At 33.6% G+C, this 17,266-nt stretch overlaps 1 protein-coding gene across 4 annotated transcripts in view; it reads left to right on the top strand.

The window, feature by feature from the left end:
- CDK13 (cyclin dependent kinase 13) overlaps positions 1-17,266 on the top strand; it is a 109,937-nt gene that overhangs the window by 67,944 nt on the left and 24,727 nt on the right. For all 4 annotated transcript variants that reach the window (XM_019653833.1, XM_019653834.1, XM_019653831.1 and 1 more), the window contains exons 6-9: positions 96-285; positions 2,178-2,234; positions 12,889-12,990; positions 13,089-13,166. In XM_019653833.1, coding sequence (XP_019509378.1) covers positions 96-285; positions 2,178-2,234; positions 12,889-12,990; positions 13,089-13,166 — 427 coding nt within the window. The remainder of the gene's footprint in view (positions 1-95; positions 286-2,177; positions 2,235-12,888; positions 12,991-13,088; positions 13,167-17,266) is intronic.

Genomic DNA, 17,266 nt, shown 5'->3' with positions numbered 1-17,266 from the left:
ATTTTCACTGCAGAATTTTATTTTAAAACATTTTGAACCTATAGAAAAGTCATAAGAATAAACATCTTTAATGTTTTAATTATTCTTGTTCTTAGGTGCATTTTATCTGGTATTTGAATATATGGATCATGATTTGATGGGACTACTGGAATCAGGCTTGGTTCATTTTAATGAAAATCACATAAAGTCATTTATGAGACAGCTCATGGAAGGTCTGGATTACTGTCATAAGAAGAACTTTTTGCATAGAGATATTAAATGTTCAAATATTCTTCTAAATAATAGGTATGATATATGTGTTCAAAATGAGTATTATAAAATGTATACCTTGATTTTGTTAGGATTTATAATTTAGGTTACAGTTGACCCTTGAACAACTCTGGGCATAGGGGCGCCAAACCCCTCACACACACACACACAGTTGAAAATCTGTGTGTAACTTTTGACTCTCCAAAACCTTAACTATTATAATAGCTTTCTGTTGACCGGAAGCCTTACTGACAACATATATAGTTGAGTAAAACATATTTTATATGTTTTATGTATTATATACTCTATTCTTAGAAAAAAGTAAGCTAGAGAAAAGAAAATGTTATTAAGAAAATCATAAGGAAGAGAAAAGACACTTTACAGTATTTATTAAAGAAAAAAATCTGAAAAAAAATATCTGCATATAAGTGGACCCGTGCAGTTCAAACCCCTGAGGTTCTGGGTTCATCTGTACAAGGTGTGATAAAAAAATACGGTGAATGTTTAAATAAAAATTTATTACAGTAGAAGACACATCGCCATTAATCTCCCTCAAAACACTCCCCCTCAATTCGAACACATTTATCCCTTTGTTCTTGCCACTTTCTAAAGCAGTCTGGAAGTCCACTTTCGTGTCTTTAGATACACTGTTGTGGCTGCCTCCATGTTCTGAATTGATTCAAAACAGTTTACCTTTCATGGTCATTTTGACTGGGGAAGTGCCGGAAGTCACACAGCGTTAGATCTGGTGAATAAGGTGGATGAGGACACACATACACCGTAATGTTTTTATGTGACAGAAATTGCCATATACCAGAAGCCACGTGTGACACGGAGCATTGTTATGGTGGAGGATGATTTATGGCACACTTTAAAACACACCTTCTCTCAGCCGTAGCTCACACCTGACTGACTGCACCGAACAAGTTGAAACTTGTCACACCCTGTTACTAAGGTTCAATGCCCTGCTTTGCGTATTGAAGATTCCTGCCTTTCTTTTGGATGGCACTCGGCAGCAGCATTCACTGTAGTTTTTCATCACACTTTGTATTTCATTGCTCAAACTATTTTAATGTAGTCAACAATATTATAGCTTGGGATATTTCTGAAATTGTGTTAAATATACTTTAGTTAATTAACTTCCAGTAATAGTTTGCCATATACATAAAGTACTTAGCTGACTTTCTTGTTCGTTATTTCAAATAATGTGACTGGATCTTCTAATAATTAATATGATTTTAGCTTTAGTGTCAGAATAGATTTTAGAATTTTTTTAATTTACAGCTTTTTAAAAACATCACAGTTTAAAGTGAACTTTTTTGAAGTGTGTACACACATATATGTACATACATAACATACAAAGCTTATATTGAATATTTTAATGATAGCATAACCTGAACTCTGATAATTCCATCATAATTAGTATTATTTGTTAGTTTAAGTGAAGTATGCCTGGTCCTGATTTTAGTTGATATAAAGTGTTCTATGCACCCAGCCCCTCTAAGAAATGGAAAATTAAACATAAATTTAAAACTGGTTTAGTTCTTGAGCATTATTGACTTGAACAGATAATTTGTCTTATTACTAAATAGTAGACATTACCTCATTTTGTTTATTTTCATTGACATGTACTTTTGTAAATAGGAACTAAATGGTGCTGAAATATTGTTTTGTAATACTACTATAATAATTGTAATAATAGTAAAAATAGTATTATAGTAGCTGAAATTACCCAAAGAAAAGTACTAATTTTTTACCTTATGTTATCCTGACTTTCTACTTGCCTTTATCTAATAGTACCTTGGGTACTGCAGTGTGATTAAAGTTTATTTAAGTGTATTTTTTATTAGCTCTAGGAATAGAATATGAATGTGTATGATCAATTCAAAGTAGACTAACCTTTTGTTCATTTTGTTTACTTCTACCAGAGGGCAGATAAAACTTGCAGATTTTGGACTTGCTCGATTGTATAGCTCAGAAGAAAGGTAAGAGTACTTTCAAATAAATATTGTAGACACTAGAGACCAGTTTTAGAAGCTATAGTAAGAACACCTTATTGATAATTTATTGTTGTAAGGAAAGGGAAATCTACTTTTCATGGTTAAATAAATGGAATAGTAAAAGTTTATACCATAATTGGATTGACAACATTTTACACATTTATCTCAATTTTAAAATACTTTTTTTAACACTTCTAGGTAAATAAAATTTCTTTTAGAATGTGCCATTTTATATGTAACTTAAGTGAACTTAAGATTTGTTTTAGAAATTTATACTTAAATTTCTATTGCATGTTGAGACATTAAGATGTTTGTAATTTTTATATTTAGTGAAAAACCTTAGTATATATGCTTTTTATATTGCATGTTTAAACTTATAAACTTTGTTTTAATTATTATTTTGGACTCCCTTTTTAAAAAATTAGTTATGTCTACAATTTGTTTGTTTTTAGCTCCCTCCCTAGAACCTTTTATTTAAATAAATTATTGTGAAGAAGTTCAGTATTTGTGGCGCTTGACGCTTCTGTTTGTGGCACTTCTCTGGCTAAAGTTGGCATATGTTGCCCACTTTGGCTCCTTTTGTACCTGGTGGTAGTGAAATATGACTTGTCTTATTAGAACTAATGTGTAATTTCAAAATAAAATATTTTTGTGAAGTAGTGGATTTTATGTAAATAAACTTGAATTAACTGAGTTTATTAAAGCTCTAGTTTAGCCCATTTCTTTCCTTTCAGACAGCATTGTTTCTTCATTTTTAGATACATATTAAATCTCACATTTTTTTATGTATGGCAACTCTGATTTCTTTAGTGTAACCATATTTAATATAATGAAATATCAGTTACTTAGAATTCTGAGAAGTAGATATTTACTTTTCACAGACTCTTTGCCAGTTTCTGGTTAGTTGAAAAAATCCTCTTTTGTTTGAATTTTTTAGAGTGAAAAAATCTTTGTTTTGAACCTTGCAGTGCCTGTGATATCATTCTGAAAATTATTTTCATTGTTTAGTGTTTAGAGGTTTTTAAATGGTGTGCTTTGGATCCATTTGTTCCATGAAATCCCTCAGAAACTGTGGTTTGGACAGGTTGTTACGGGCACGGCTAAGGTCACTCTACCTATGTTAGCCAGAGCTTTGTTGGTTTTGTTTTACCTACTCCACTTCCAGTTAATATTTTAAGAAAGTGCCATATAATTGGGTATTTATTTTTTAAGTTTAAAACTATTCTAGAGCTTAAAAGCTATAACCCTCATTTTGCATTTGAGAAAATTGAGACCCAGAAAGGGTTGAGTGACTTTAAAAATAAAAAAGCATTTGTTGCCAGAGTCAAGAATGTATCATTCAAGGTTTCCAACTCCCAATTTTTTATTCTTTCCATCCTATATAATAGTGCCTCTTGGTATAAATTGAAGGAAAAAATGAATTGGTCCAAATGTTTACTTAATCCAAACCTTGACTTGAAGTTTATTTTTTGAATGACTAAATTTCAGTGCCTGTTCTTTAGGAGAAAATTCTGCCTAATTAGAAATCCTGTCTGCTTAGCTGGTTAATTGAGATTTCACTGTAATTAGATCATCCTTTCTTAATACAAGTATGTGTCTGTCATACTTGAAAATAAACCCTTTTTCTTGTTTTCATGTTAGGTTTCAGTGGGGATGGAGAACAGCAAAATTAGCATTTCCCATTTCAGATTCTTGTTATGCAGATATTTGTTCACACAGGAATAGATATGGTCCAGAAAAACTGACTGTAAAGCCAAATTTTATCTATCAAATCTTTTAAAATGGAATGTTGGGTTTTAATTAAGTGCCAGGGTATGATATGGTCCTTGTCCTGCTGAGTTGATACAGGAATTTTGAGCTTAAAGATGCAAGAAATTTAAAATCCTATAACTTTGAGTTTTTAGGTAGTATATACTGAATTTTTCTGCTTAATCAAATTTGTAAGGTAAAATTTGATGTATTAATTTGGTTTTATAAGCAAATACCCTGTCCTTCAGGGGTTTATGTACTCCTTTAAAGCTTTTCTTTTTTCAGATTTGAATAATTTCAGTTTCTTTAAAATCAGTTAGAGAAGTAGGCTTACTTTAATGAAACAACTTTAAAATACATATATTGTTCTAGTAAATTTTAATAACATTGATTTCTAACATACTGAAATCTGCCTTTAACAGATTTACTGTATTGTCCCAAATTTTCTAGATATTCCTTGAAATAAACATACAGCAAATGATTTTTCATTCATATTTCTTCGTTGTCATAAGCAGAAAGAAAGATAGGGGTATACCATAATGCATTCGTCCAAATGTTAAGTCACTTTGAAGTATTTTCTAAGTAATTAGCTATAGACAGAATAACTGAAGTGTTCAAGAAATTATTGTAGGGTGTTTTATTTGTTTCAAAATAGAGCACGTCATCTTACCACTTTATAGCATCATCCACATCTCCCACTCATTTGATTTGGGACGTCTGTTTTTGAATTTGAGAAAAACTGATGGAGTTACAGCTCGTATGTAGGAATTGAACATTGAGGGAGTGTGACCAATATGGATCTCCACTGTCAGGTGTGCTACAATGTAAGAAAGAAGGAAAACCACTGGGTTAAAATTAGAGGGAAAATGATTCCTTTAAACTTGAAGAAGCATTTTCTCATTTTGAACATCACTATTCATACTTAGTCCCATTTGGCGTTGGGAAATACTGAACTTGAGAACAGAGGTTTTTGCCTCATTTCTTCATTGCCTGGTTCATTTTTTTCAGTAGCTGTTTTAAGTCCAACTTTTCCTGAGACTTTAGTCACAATGATATATCCTCTTTGGAGTTTTTATTTTAACAAGTGGTCGCTCCAAATGCTTTTCCAAATGATGGGAGTAACTGTTTCTCATTGTTATTGTGCCATATGAAAAAGTATTGCTTTCCACATAAGGTGAAATTAATTTCTTTTTCTGGAGAAGAAACTATAACTTATCACAATTTACTTTTTTAATGCAAGGAACATAAAACCCTTTAGTCCTGAATTGGGAAACTTTGGCTCTAGTCCTGGCATTAGCATTTAACTAGTTGTGGAATATTGGGCAAGTCTCTGTAGACCTCATTATTCTCAACTTTAAGATGAAGGACTTAAAGTCTCTAAAAATCCTTATTTATAAGGTATTGGAAAACATCTTTCATGGTTCTAAAAATTAATGTGATCAAAACAAGCCTTTAGAACATTTTTGAAGGCCGTATTGCCATCTAGTGGCTTTTCATAAAATTGCCATTAAAAGCAAAACTAAATTTTTCCAAAGCTATGTGTATAGGTGTTAATGGCGGAGGCAGACGTATTATTATTACTTCTTGCTACTTGCCCAAGGACTAGGTGAGATTATATTCAGGATCAAATTAACTCCCTTAACACTGGTTTTTACATGTGTTACTGTCTTTTCACTCGAGCTAGAATTGTAGTTATTTTAAAGTGCCTTTTAAACTTTTGTACTTTATATGCCCTGAACATAAAATACATTCATAGTAACTGTTTCATTAATTTTGATCTGGAAAAAGGTCATGCTGATTTGGTGGACCCTGCTGGTACAGATTAGTGCAGGGAGCTCTGGGGCTTCTAGGTCACACAGAAGGATCTGGGAGACCCTGGGCAATATTGGAACCTTGGTAATATAAAGATCACTCAAAACATGAATAACAATAAATAACATCACTAAACAAGCTTCAGGAATGGAAATCTCATTTAGATCACTGATTTAACTGTAAGATCAAGATTAAATTGCACATCCTTTGGCCCTAATGGAGTAGGTTACATTTTGAGCATATAAAATGGGAAAGGCAATTTAATTCTTTAGGGCACTGTGTTACCCCTCCTCATGTAGGGGGATCTTATTAATTCCCATAATGCTGCAAACTTACAAATCTGAATTTCAAGATCTTTTTTCTGATCTCTAATCCTGTGTGTTTACTGGACATCTAGACAATCTAGGTATCTTAAATTAAACATATTGTTACAAAACCTATCTTCACATTCCCCAGAAAAACTCCTGTTCCTTTTCCTTTATTACCCACTTTAGTTAAAGGTATCCAGTCACTTCTCACATATAGACCATTACAAATAAGATTTAATTCATTTTCTTGCCTTTGGTCTTTCTCCCTAACAGTGTTTTCTCCTGCCATTCTTATCAACTATCATCCCCTGCCCCCCTGGATAATAGTAAGATTGAACTATTTGCAGTTTAGTAAACAAGCTGAGCTCTTGGCTATCTTGTGAATCTGCATAAGTTGTTTCCTTTTGTATGGAATTATACTTCACATTACCTCGGTCGGACAGATTTGTGATTTTCCTTCAATGTGCAGTTGGGCAATACTTCCTTTGAAATCTTCCCTGAATCCCACAGGCAACACTGGGCACATCTTCATTTATGTGTTCAGAGAAAAGTATTCATTATTTTATATAGTACTTGGAGTATATTATTCTAATTTATATCTATATTGCTCCCAGAATTTTAAGGCTCTGTCTAAACAGTTACACCCATTGTCAGTTGGCTCTTCGGTCCAAGCATCTGTTAGTGCTTAGTGCAGTGCCTAGCTCAGAGTTTCAGTCAGTATTTGTTTATAAAGAAAGGAACAAACTTAACTAGCATTTGTGCATGGTACTTTATTCTATATAGTTCCCTTTCACAAGAATTATTTTAAGAGAAAGCTGTCCTCTGCAATGGGTGGTGTAGATATCATTATTCCTATTATGAACATTTTAAAGATAAACTGAAATTTAGAAAACTTAAGTGTATGTTCAAGATCACACAGTTAGTAAGTGGCAGAGCTAAGTGAGAATTAAAGTTGGATCTTTTGTCAGAAAAGCTGTTTGTTTTCATTATACTAGAGTGCTTCCCTGTTAAGACTCTGGATCTAACCTTGACTACCTAAAAGTATCTTCCAGGTGGAGAGCTCTAGGGGCCTCTGAAGTTGGCTTTGGAGATACCACTAGGCTGATGGCAAATAATCTTTTGTGGCAAATAGTCTGCTTAATTTCATGTTCTTTGCCCTCTTCCCCGTCAAATACTGTATTTTATTTTTGCCAAATGATGTATGCTCTTTTAGTCTTCAGCAGGATAGCAAGTGTGATGTTTTCATATCTGAATGTCCCTTAAAAGCTTTTTGAATATCTAATAAGAGGTCTTATAAATGAGAAATATTTTGATACTATCAGATATTTAAAATTAACTGAGATTTCACATGGAAGTTTTATTAATAAAAGTCTAATGACTTTACATTTTAATATTTTGTTAGCCACATTAAGGTAGATGGTTTTTTAAAATGACAAAAGAAGTGGGGTTTTTTTAGGTGTTACTTCCCAAAATATTCCCAAGAAATAGTTTCTGCTTTCTCTTCAAAAATTATTAATGAGATTTTACAGATGAAGATATATAGCAAAAGTTGCAATTCAGGATATTTAACGTTGAGACCATTATTTCTGGATCATTACGAAGTTTACTATCTAGCCACCCAAGAATAGGCTTTTCGTTTTGTTTTCCTATTTTAATGGCAGAGGGATTGTGTGTGTGTGTGTGTGTGTGTGTGTGTGTGTGTGTGTGTGTGTGTGTGCGCGCGTGCGCGCGCGCGATGCTAGGTTATGGACGTTAAAGCTTGGAATTTAACTTTAATTATGGGAATAAATTGGAGTCGTTCATTTTCTATTTTTTGTTTCCCCCCCCCCAGCTGTATAACATTCTGCTATATAGTTGTACTATATAGATTTCCCTTTTTAAAGTGTATTAATTTATTCTGTAACCTAAGAATCTGACCATATGTTTTTCAGTCCTGTTTCTTTTTCAATAGGAGTGAATTTGCTTTTTGTGAACAGCCTGGGTATCCATCTCTCAAGAATGTAATTTTGTTTTTTAATCCATAAGAGAAAAAATAAAGCATCGTGTGTGAGGTGTCACATCGGTTTGCGTTTTCTCTTTGTGATCTAAATAGGGCCATCTTTAGAATGTTGGCAATGGGTAGCCAAGCCTGGCAGACCAAGTTTGAAATGTTCATTTCTGGGGGTTCTGGATTTTCATTTATATGTTAAACTTTGGATGGTGTATTTTCATATTACAACAGTACTTTAATTTTCTGAGATTTAAATGTCCTCATAAAAAGCTGCCTTTTTCTTTTGTTCTTAGGTTTGTAAACACAGCATCCTAATCATAACATGGAATGTTTTCTTGATAATGCTGTAAACGGTTATTAATTGGGTGATTTGAAACTGGCCTTAGTCTTCACTAATTCTACCTACCTTGGAATTTGCTCTTATGATTAAAGGCCTTTTGTCTGCATACTTTCTTGACACTTACTTCTCATTAAACACTTAGGTGGAAAGTGAAGTATGGCACTTATTTCGCAAAATTTTGGAATAAATCACCAAAAGTTTTTTTCTTGACTTGAACAAATCATTTTCATTGTCTATGTCAATGTTAACTTCTAAAAGTTTATTAAAAACTAGCTTATTAAAACCTTATTTAAATTGTTTATTAAAAATATTTAAAGCATAATGATAGCACCACTATCTTCTTGAAAGTTTTCTTGCAAGCTCTGCTGTCTCCCTGGCTTTTATCTCCTTGCTCTTGAAAATGAGCATTTGCTCATTCTTCTCAAGGAACCCCTGATTCAGTGTAATTGGAGCAAGAACCAAGTAATAAAGAATTCTGTAGGCCTTTTATGGATATTCTCTAGAAGGCAACAGTGTGTATTAAAAGTGTAACACATTGACATTTTATTTTATATTATCACTTGGACTACACTTCAGAAAATGGATTGATCTTGTTAAGTCTGGGAGCAAGAGCAATCAGAAGATGGTTGCAGTCAACCCTAGAGTATGATTATGGCTAGAACTTGGGAATGGGCTTAGGTGTTGGGAAGATGGAGATGAATTATATCATACGATGTAGAATTGTTAGAACTTCATCGTTGAATACATGTTATTAGCCTCCATTCCTACTATAAGATTTCTGTTTAAGCAACTGGATAAATGGTTTATTAGTTTGGATAAGGTAAACTGCTGTAACAAAGAGAACCTCAACATTTAGTAGCTTAAAGAATAAGAAGTTTATATATATTTCTCACTTCATAATTTGGAGTGTTTTTTGTTTACCTTGGTGTATAATTAAGAATATTTAACCATATCATTAGATCAAGTGGTGATTCTGCTTCATAGAGTCATTCAGAGATCCAGGTGGGAAGATTGCCATCTTCACATGCCTTCCAAGGCTGTCACCATCTCTGTCAGCCAGACGCTAGAAAAGAGGGATTGTTATGAGCCAGACAAGAAATGGCGCCTATCACATATGTTCATGTTCTGTTGTGAGAATTTGATCATGTGACCACACCTAACTGCAGTGAAGGTGGGAAATGTAGTGTAGGTGGGCAACTACCATCGAAGAAAGGAAGAACAGACGTTAGAAGATACCTAACAATCTCTGCCATAAACAGTAATGCTGTTTGTGGAGACAGGAAGGAGGTTTGCACCAAAAGATAATTTCCTTTTAGATGTGTTAAGATAAAAGTACGTAAAGGACTTCTAAGTTTGCATGTGTAATAAGAACAGACAAGTGATTGTAAGATGACATCAATTGAAAAAAATTACTTTTTTGTCTGTGTAACAATGTTATGATATAGAAATTTAAAAGTTATTTTTCTTGGAAATATCAAAAGGAGGAAAGTAGGAGTGAAACTAGGAAGGAAGAGAGAATGGACATAAGAACAAAGATTGTAGTTATGATGTTAAGTCAGTCAATTAAAAATATTAAGTGCTTACTCTATGCTAAACACTGACCTAGGTAATACCTGTTGTTTAGGTATTAGAGATACAACTATGAAAGACCAAGTCTGTTGTCTCATTTACATCTGATGAAAAAAGGTAGACAATGAACCTATTTAGGTGTTATCCTTCTATATGATTCTAGTTTGTAAATTTTAACTGGAATTATCCAGAACCCCAAAATACTTCAGGGGCCTAGGATCTCACTCTGAGCATCTGCTCTGCATTTTATCTATCTTGACCAGATAGGAGGCTGAGTCATCTGCCATCTTGGGGACATACCAGTAAGGCAGTGCTTGGTTTTTGGGGGGATACAGTGCTGCTTGTCAGGCCCTAAGGTAGGAAAAGCCATAGCCATATTTCACCTCCCCTTATTGCCCAAATCTTCTGGGATGTCTAGGGGCAAGGTGTTGGAATCTGTCACTGAACAGATAGAAAGTCTCTGATCTCTATTGATATTTCTGTGAACGTTAAGAAAAATGTCAGGATGGTACTTTGTTTTATTGAAATTATTTCTCAGCCTTTACCTAGTCCTTATTTTTCTTTTGACAGAAAATAAGCATTTGGAAATATTTTAAAAAGCTATTAACTTGATAAGAGTTAAAAAAATTAGTCTAGTTTTAACTGCTAGAGATGACTGTATTCTAAATGTTGCCTGAAACTTGATATATAGTATGTAAATTAATCTTATTGAAATATTCATTTTTCAGTAGAATTTAGTAACCTTAATTTGTGTAATTTCTCCACATAATTCAACATGCTTTTTAAAAAATATATTTAAAAACCTTTTTAAACATAAAAAGATTGCAAAATTAACTATTTACAGATTTATATTAATTTAAACATTTTCTTGAAACTGTAGATACCTAGTTGTACTTTAGTAACAAGATCTTAGGTTTCATATGCTTATAGATCCTTGAAATATTTTATAAAATCAGTCATCATTAATTTCACAAACTTTGTCCTCTCACTGAGCTAGTTAATTCATGTGTGCCACTTCAGGTTGCAGGGCCACACACATTAAGGCATCTGCCCAATGCCCAGCAATGATCTGGGCTTTGTGTGTGGGGTTCATAATAAAGAGCGGTCTCTGGGCTCTTTCGATTTTCTGGGAAGATAGAAAATATAAAATAAAGTGGTACAGTGGTAAGTATAATATAAATTTAAGAACGTGCAAATAAATCTATTGTAAACAGAGATTATACTTTATGGAGATGGGTCTTTCACTATATCTAGAAGGAGGTATATATAGAATTTGAATAAAAAAATAAGGAATTTCACATTTAAAAGGAGTTGAGGCATAAAATGGTGAACTTTTTTTTTTTTTTGAAAGAGGTGAACATATTTTTAAAAGGTGATTAAGTCCAGCTTAATTAGAGTAGGCTGCTGAGCTCTTACGCTACTGGAACTTCAGACCTATAGTTGGCAAGAGGAAGTTGCTTTATAAATTATATGCTCCTTTTCCTCCTTCCCCAAACTGGTCCAGATCTAAGCCAAGATAAGTGAATGGCTTGGAATACAGCCTTCCTGGCAAATTTCCTATGACATGGCCTTTGCATCCATGTGATTTGGACGATATCCAGAAAGAGAGGTTGAGAATTTAAAGACATAAGTCATCACCCTGAAGTATGTATACTAACCACAGATCCATTGAAGAACCACCTCTCACTTCTTAGTGAATCAGCTAGAACATGATCATTGTCTGAAGATTGAAAACACTGTGCCAGAGAATTTGTACTGTGATGGTCAACCTTGTCCCTAATACAACTCCCTAGATAGTCTCTTCTATGATAAATAAAAAGGTCACCATGTGTATAGGTTCTCTCTGCTAGACGGTGACAAAGGAAACATCTGATAAAGTAACATACCTATTATTAGTGGTTCTTTGCAGCATGGACTTCAACTACTACAATCTACATTTCTGCACTTAGTATTCACATATTAAATGGGTTGAAATCAGATTGCAAAAGGTATGCCCAGTTGAAAACTTTCGTTAGGTGGTTCTAGCTTGAACTATATATCTTGCTACACATTAGTAATTTGCCAGATTTGGTCAAAAATCAACTCCCTTTAAATCCATTTCAAAGTTATTATGGAAGGTAGAAGCAGTGCTGAACAGTTGAGTTTTAAAAAGACCTTTCTTTGACCAAATTACAGTTAAAACTAGCCAACTACTTTTTTAATAGCATATTAAGGGAATTTTACAGTAAATCACGTTGCTTTCAGATTTATTTTATCATATATTAGATATCATAGCATATCTGTATTTGGTAGGCATATGAAAGTGGTTTTAGTTAGGATTGGAGAAGTGCTTTGATTAGTCAAAATAATGTTTCCTAAGAGAATCTCTTATTCTAACAGATACTAACTGTATTGCTTTTTTTTTTTAAAGATTTTTTTTTAAATTGGGGAATTGGGGGGATGGGAACAGTGCTGGGGAATTGGGGGAAGGGGAAACAGACAAGTTGCTGTTGTTTTGTTCTTCAGTCTAATTGTGGAGGACGTTGCTTCACTGGCCCAGGTTGGCACCATCATTGCGCTCTTCCTGGGCGAGGCAGATCAGTCGCCGGCTCCTGGACGGCCGCTCACTGCGGCTGCTGGCTGCTCACGCTGGCTGCTGGCTACACACGGTAGCCCATGGCAACCCACTGCCACAGGGTCTGTAGCCTATGCCATCGCTGGCGAACAGCCCAGCTCCAGGTTGAGCTGTTGTTCAGCATCTTAGTTGTGGAGGGCAGTGTCACTGGCCCTCATATGTGGGATCTGAACCGGGGCCCTCTGGCGTCCCAAGCCAGATCTTAACCATCGCGCCACTTGCCCGGCCCCTAACTGTATTGCTTTTGTTTTTTTTAGTCGGCCGTATACTAACAAGGTCATCACTTTATGGTACCGTCCACCTGAATTGCTATTGGGAGAAGAACGATATACACCAGCTATTGATGTATGGAGCTGTGGGTAAGATAGGTTTTTTGACTGGTTTAATTTACTTGAAACTTTTGTTAGTAAAGTAAAATTATATCCTTTGGTAATGGTGGGTATTTTTTTTTCATTAGATGTATCCTTGGTGAACTCTTCACTAAAAAACCTATATTTCAAGCAAATCAGGAACTTGCACAACTAGAATTAATAAGGTAAGCTCATGATTGTAATATTTGCTGGGTGGATATTTTTATTCTCTATAGGAAATTTTAAATCTTTCAGACTGTTTTCAGGAAGAGAACAGCGTGGTTCTCTTGAAGGCTAATGATTGCTGAATGGAGGAAAAACTGGAGTGGAGGCACATTGATACTTGACTTAGTAAAATTAAGGATCTTAAAGCTCTTCAGTCCTTTTGTGATTAAATTAAAAGGCTTGAGGCTGAAAAGATAAGACTGGAAAGAAACAGTGAATATGAGAGAGAATGAATGGAAGATAATTTTTTTTTTAAGTATGACAGTAAGGAAGAATTAATGTTTTGGGATATTGTAAAGAAATAACTTTTATATACATCTATGCATACATATTTATGTGTATCTGTCTATGTGTATACACAGCAAAATATATGCATATATCCACAAGGATAGGTCTTCATTATTTGGAGCCCATTGTAGGACCTAGTTTATAAGTCACCTTTCTCTTCATCTACTATTTTAAAACAAATTTCGTTTTTTTAAAAAAGCTTAGGGTTTCATATGTAATAACGTTAATTTGCAACTTGTAAGATTTGCATGACTGTTTCAAAATTGGATGAAAACTTTTAGAAAAGATATTGATATGTGGCACAGATAACCAATATATACTATGAATTTTCTCTTCAACAGACTTACTGTATTAATAGATGCTTTCCATTCCTCTGTAAATAATACTAGCTTAATAACATGGTAAGCTGAATATTTGCAGCTTGCAGAATATTAGTAGGCTACCACTCTTAGTAAGACTATGTATTTATCCCACTAGTTGAAGAGTATGATGACCAAGAGGTAATTTTTTCCAGTTTTTTATACCAACTTTTTATTGTATGTTTGTCATTAATTAAACATAGATGCAGTGCTTTACAAAGACAACAAAGATGCTGTCAAATTAATTAGGGATGGGCACGTAACTATAAGTTAGAAAAGTCATAAAAATTTAGAGGACTTTATACTTTAAATCCTTGGTGATATGTTATGGGTATGGTTCGTGTAAGAAAGCTAATGCAGAATCCTATCCAGTGACTCCTCTTTTCAAAGAGAAGGCCTTGCTGTATGTCAGAAGATTGAAGAATAAATGTACATTTATAAATTTTCAGTTAAAATAAAATACTTGAATTATGTATCTGTGTACTTTTTTTTTAAGTGACTTCCTTTAACCCATTTTTTCAGTTAACCATTTGTCCTGATTGTATTAGAAACCAGAGCATCTATTAATGTTAACATTTATTTGGTCTATATATGATGCAAGCATTGTTCTAAGACTTTCACCTGAATTGGCCCCAGTTAAGCTTCATAATAACTCTATGTCTTCTTTTTAAAGTTAAGAAAACTGAACCTTACAGAGGTAAAGAATTTATCCAGGGTCAAACAACTATGAAGGTAGTAAAATTGAAATTTAAATGTAGACAGTTGTACCTTAGTACCTAAGATTTTAACGAGTTCTCAGTACTAGGAAATAAAATTTTCTGGAACTTTTTACAAAATCAATATGACACAAACACCAAATTTACAAAGACAATATGAAACATTTCTGCAGAATATTAGTCCAGAAATTCTAAAGGAGATTAGCCAATAGTGTCCAGCTTTTCGTTAGAAAATTAACTTGCAGAGTCAAGTAAATTTTATCCCAAGAATACAAGGATGTTTCAGTTTAGGAAGTCTATTTTTGTAATTCATCATTTTAATAGAAATAAAATAATATTGGGTTGTCGGAAAAGTCATGACATATTTTTTCTGTTTTTTGTTGCAAAAATGCATCATGACTTTTCTGACAACCAATATGTTTGTCTTAGTAGGTGTTCAATAGGCATTTGCTAGAAATATAAACTGCTAACTAAGGAAGTGTAGAGGGATATTTCTTTAACATGATAACAATATGTATCACAAGCTAACAGCCTGAATAATTATTGGTAAATTACTAGAAATAAAGACAAGAATGAGAAAAAGTTGTCTTCTTGAATCGTTATTTAAGAGTATTTTAGAAGTACTAACCAGTTACCCAATAGGGTTAGAAAAGGGATCCAATAAGAGAGAATTAGTGGAAAGAAGAAGGGCATTGTCATAATTTACATATGATAACATTGCATATATGCATGCGTGCAACATACAAGGGAATCACTTGAAACATCTTAAATAAAAGTTTGGTAAAATGACACGTGTTAAAATTGTGTGTGTGTGCACACACAAAATATGCTGAAATATTTATATGTATATACACACACACACACAAATACACGTATATAAAAGCAATAGCTTTAATAAAATATAAAGTAACAACCAGTTACAAACACAGTGGGTGAGAAAGATGCTTTTTTTAAACACTACTACCATATATACCCCAGGAATATTGAAAACTGTAATGTCCCACTTAAAATTGTAAAGGAGATTTGAATAACTATTGGCGAGGCATATCTTGTTTTTTATCTAAGAAGCCTTAATTGTTTTTAAATGTCATCCTATATCATTGTAGTTCTAATGAGAATTTCAATACTTTTTGAAATGATGATTGATTTTAATGTTCATTGGGTGGGAATAAACATGAAAATAATGAGGAAAACCTTAAAAAGAAAGATTTTGGCATATGTTAAAACAAAGTTATAGTAACTAAAACCATTTTGTACTGGCACAAGATACATAGATAAACCAGTGGAATTATATGGGAAGTCCAGAAATAAAGCAAGTTTTTATGGGTTTTAGAATATAATACAGAAGACATTTCAAGTCAGCAGGATTAATTGAACGGCATTTATTGATTGCTCGTTGTGTGCCAGTTACTAGGTTCTCAGGATACAACGGAAGGTCAAGGTGGTATTCTCAGTGCCTGGTAACTGGCACACAACTTTTTCTACTTTCTAGTTGGGGGAGACAGACAAAACAAACAAATTAATAAAATATATCGGGTGGTTATAAGTGTAAGGAGATAGAGAACATTAGGAGGTAGTGTTGTAGATAGAGTCAAGGAATGTCTGTCCCACAAAATATCATTTGAACAGAGATCTGAAAGAAGTGAGGGAACAGCAAAGTAATGAAAATCCTGAGGCACGAATGTATTTGAGTTGTTTTATGAGCATGTCAAGTCAGTAAGTGAACCATAATGGCAAAAGAAAGCAAGCTCAGCACATCTACTTAGTGGTGTACTGTACAGTTATTAAAAAGGAAATGGTAGCTCTGGAGATACTGACATGGAAAAAAAGCAACATAGTTATAAGAGCAGTTTTCCAGAAGGCTATGTTTGATTTGATCCCATTTAAGTAAATCAAATAGAACACCTCTAGAGTCTGGAATTGTTCATCTCAACATGGACGTGTGAGAGGCCTGGGGAGGATTATATATTTCAGAAGGTTTTTGTGTTGGTAAGATAGCACATATTTATTAAAACAGAAAAAGATGGTTCAACTTTGATTCTGTAGCATTAATTATTTTGAAAACATGAGAAATAAAGGAGGTTTCTGGTGAAAGAAACAAGTCTCCCTGATTTGAAGGAGACAGCAGAGTATATTGAAAGGGGTGGGCGTTGGAATCTCACAGAGCTCGGTTCTAATAACTGCTCATCTGCTTCCTGCTCTTGTGACTTAGGGTAAGTTACAAAATGTTCTAAGTTTGTTTTTGCACAAGTAAAACAAGACTTAATAGTATGTTTAGGGCTGTAAGAATTAAATAAATGTAAGTTTCCTAATACACACTTCTCCTCCTCATCTTATTTGCAGTAATGCTGAGATACTTCTCCCATCTAAAGTCTTAGGAATGATGAGGTCTAGAGTTTGTATTGTACAATTATGTGTAAACTGATCAAGGGTGGGAATACTAATCAGAATCTGCCTTAAAGAGCTTTATATTGCTACACTGATCAAGTTATTTGTATTTTGCCTTGTTCCAGGAAGTATCTTAGGCAGAGTACAAAAGTTTTGGTATAGAAGTAGCATAGATTAAAAAGTGATGTCTAAAGAGAGTGAAAATTAAAGGTGAGGACAAAATTGGATGAATGAGGGCAAAAGTAATTTTATACAAGAGTCATCATTTTTAACTATAAGCCTTCCTTATGAAATAAAGACACTTATAAT

Source organism: Hipposideros armiger, unplaced genomic scaffold (genome assembly GCF_001890085.2).
Source record: "Hipposideros armiger isolate ML-2016 unplaced genomic scaffold, ASM189008v1 scaffold_208, whole genome shotgun sequence".
In the NCBI taxonomy this organism is placed as follows: Eukaryota; Metazoa; Chordata; class Mammalia; order Chiroptera; family Hipposideridae; genus Hipposideros; species Hipposideros armiger.
This window is presented reverse-complemented; position numbering and strand designations above follow the sequence as displayed.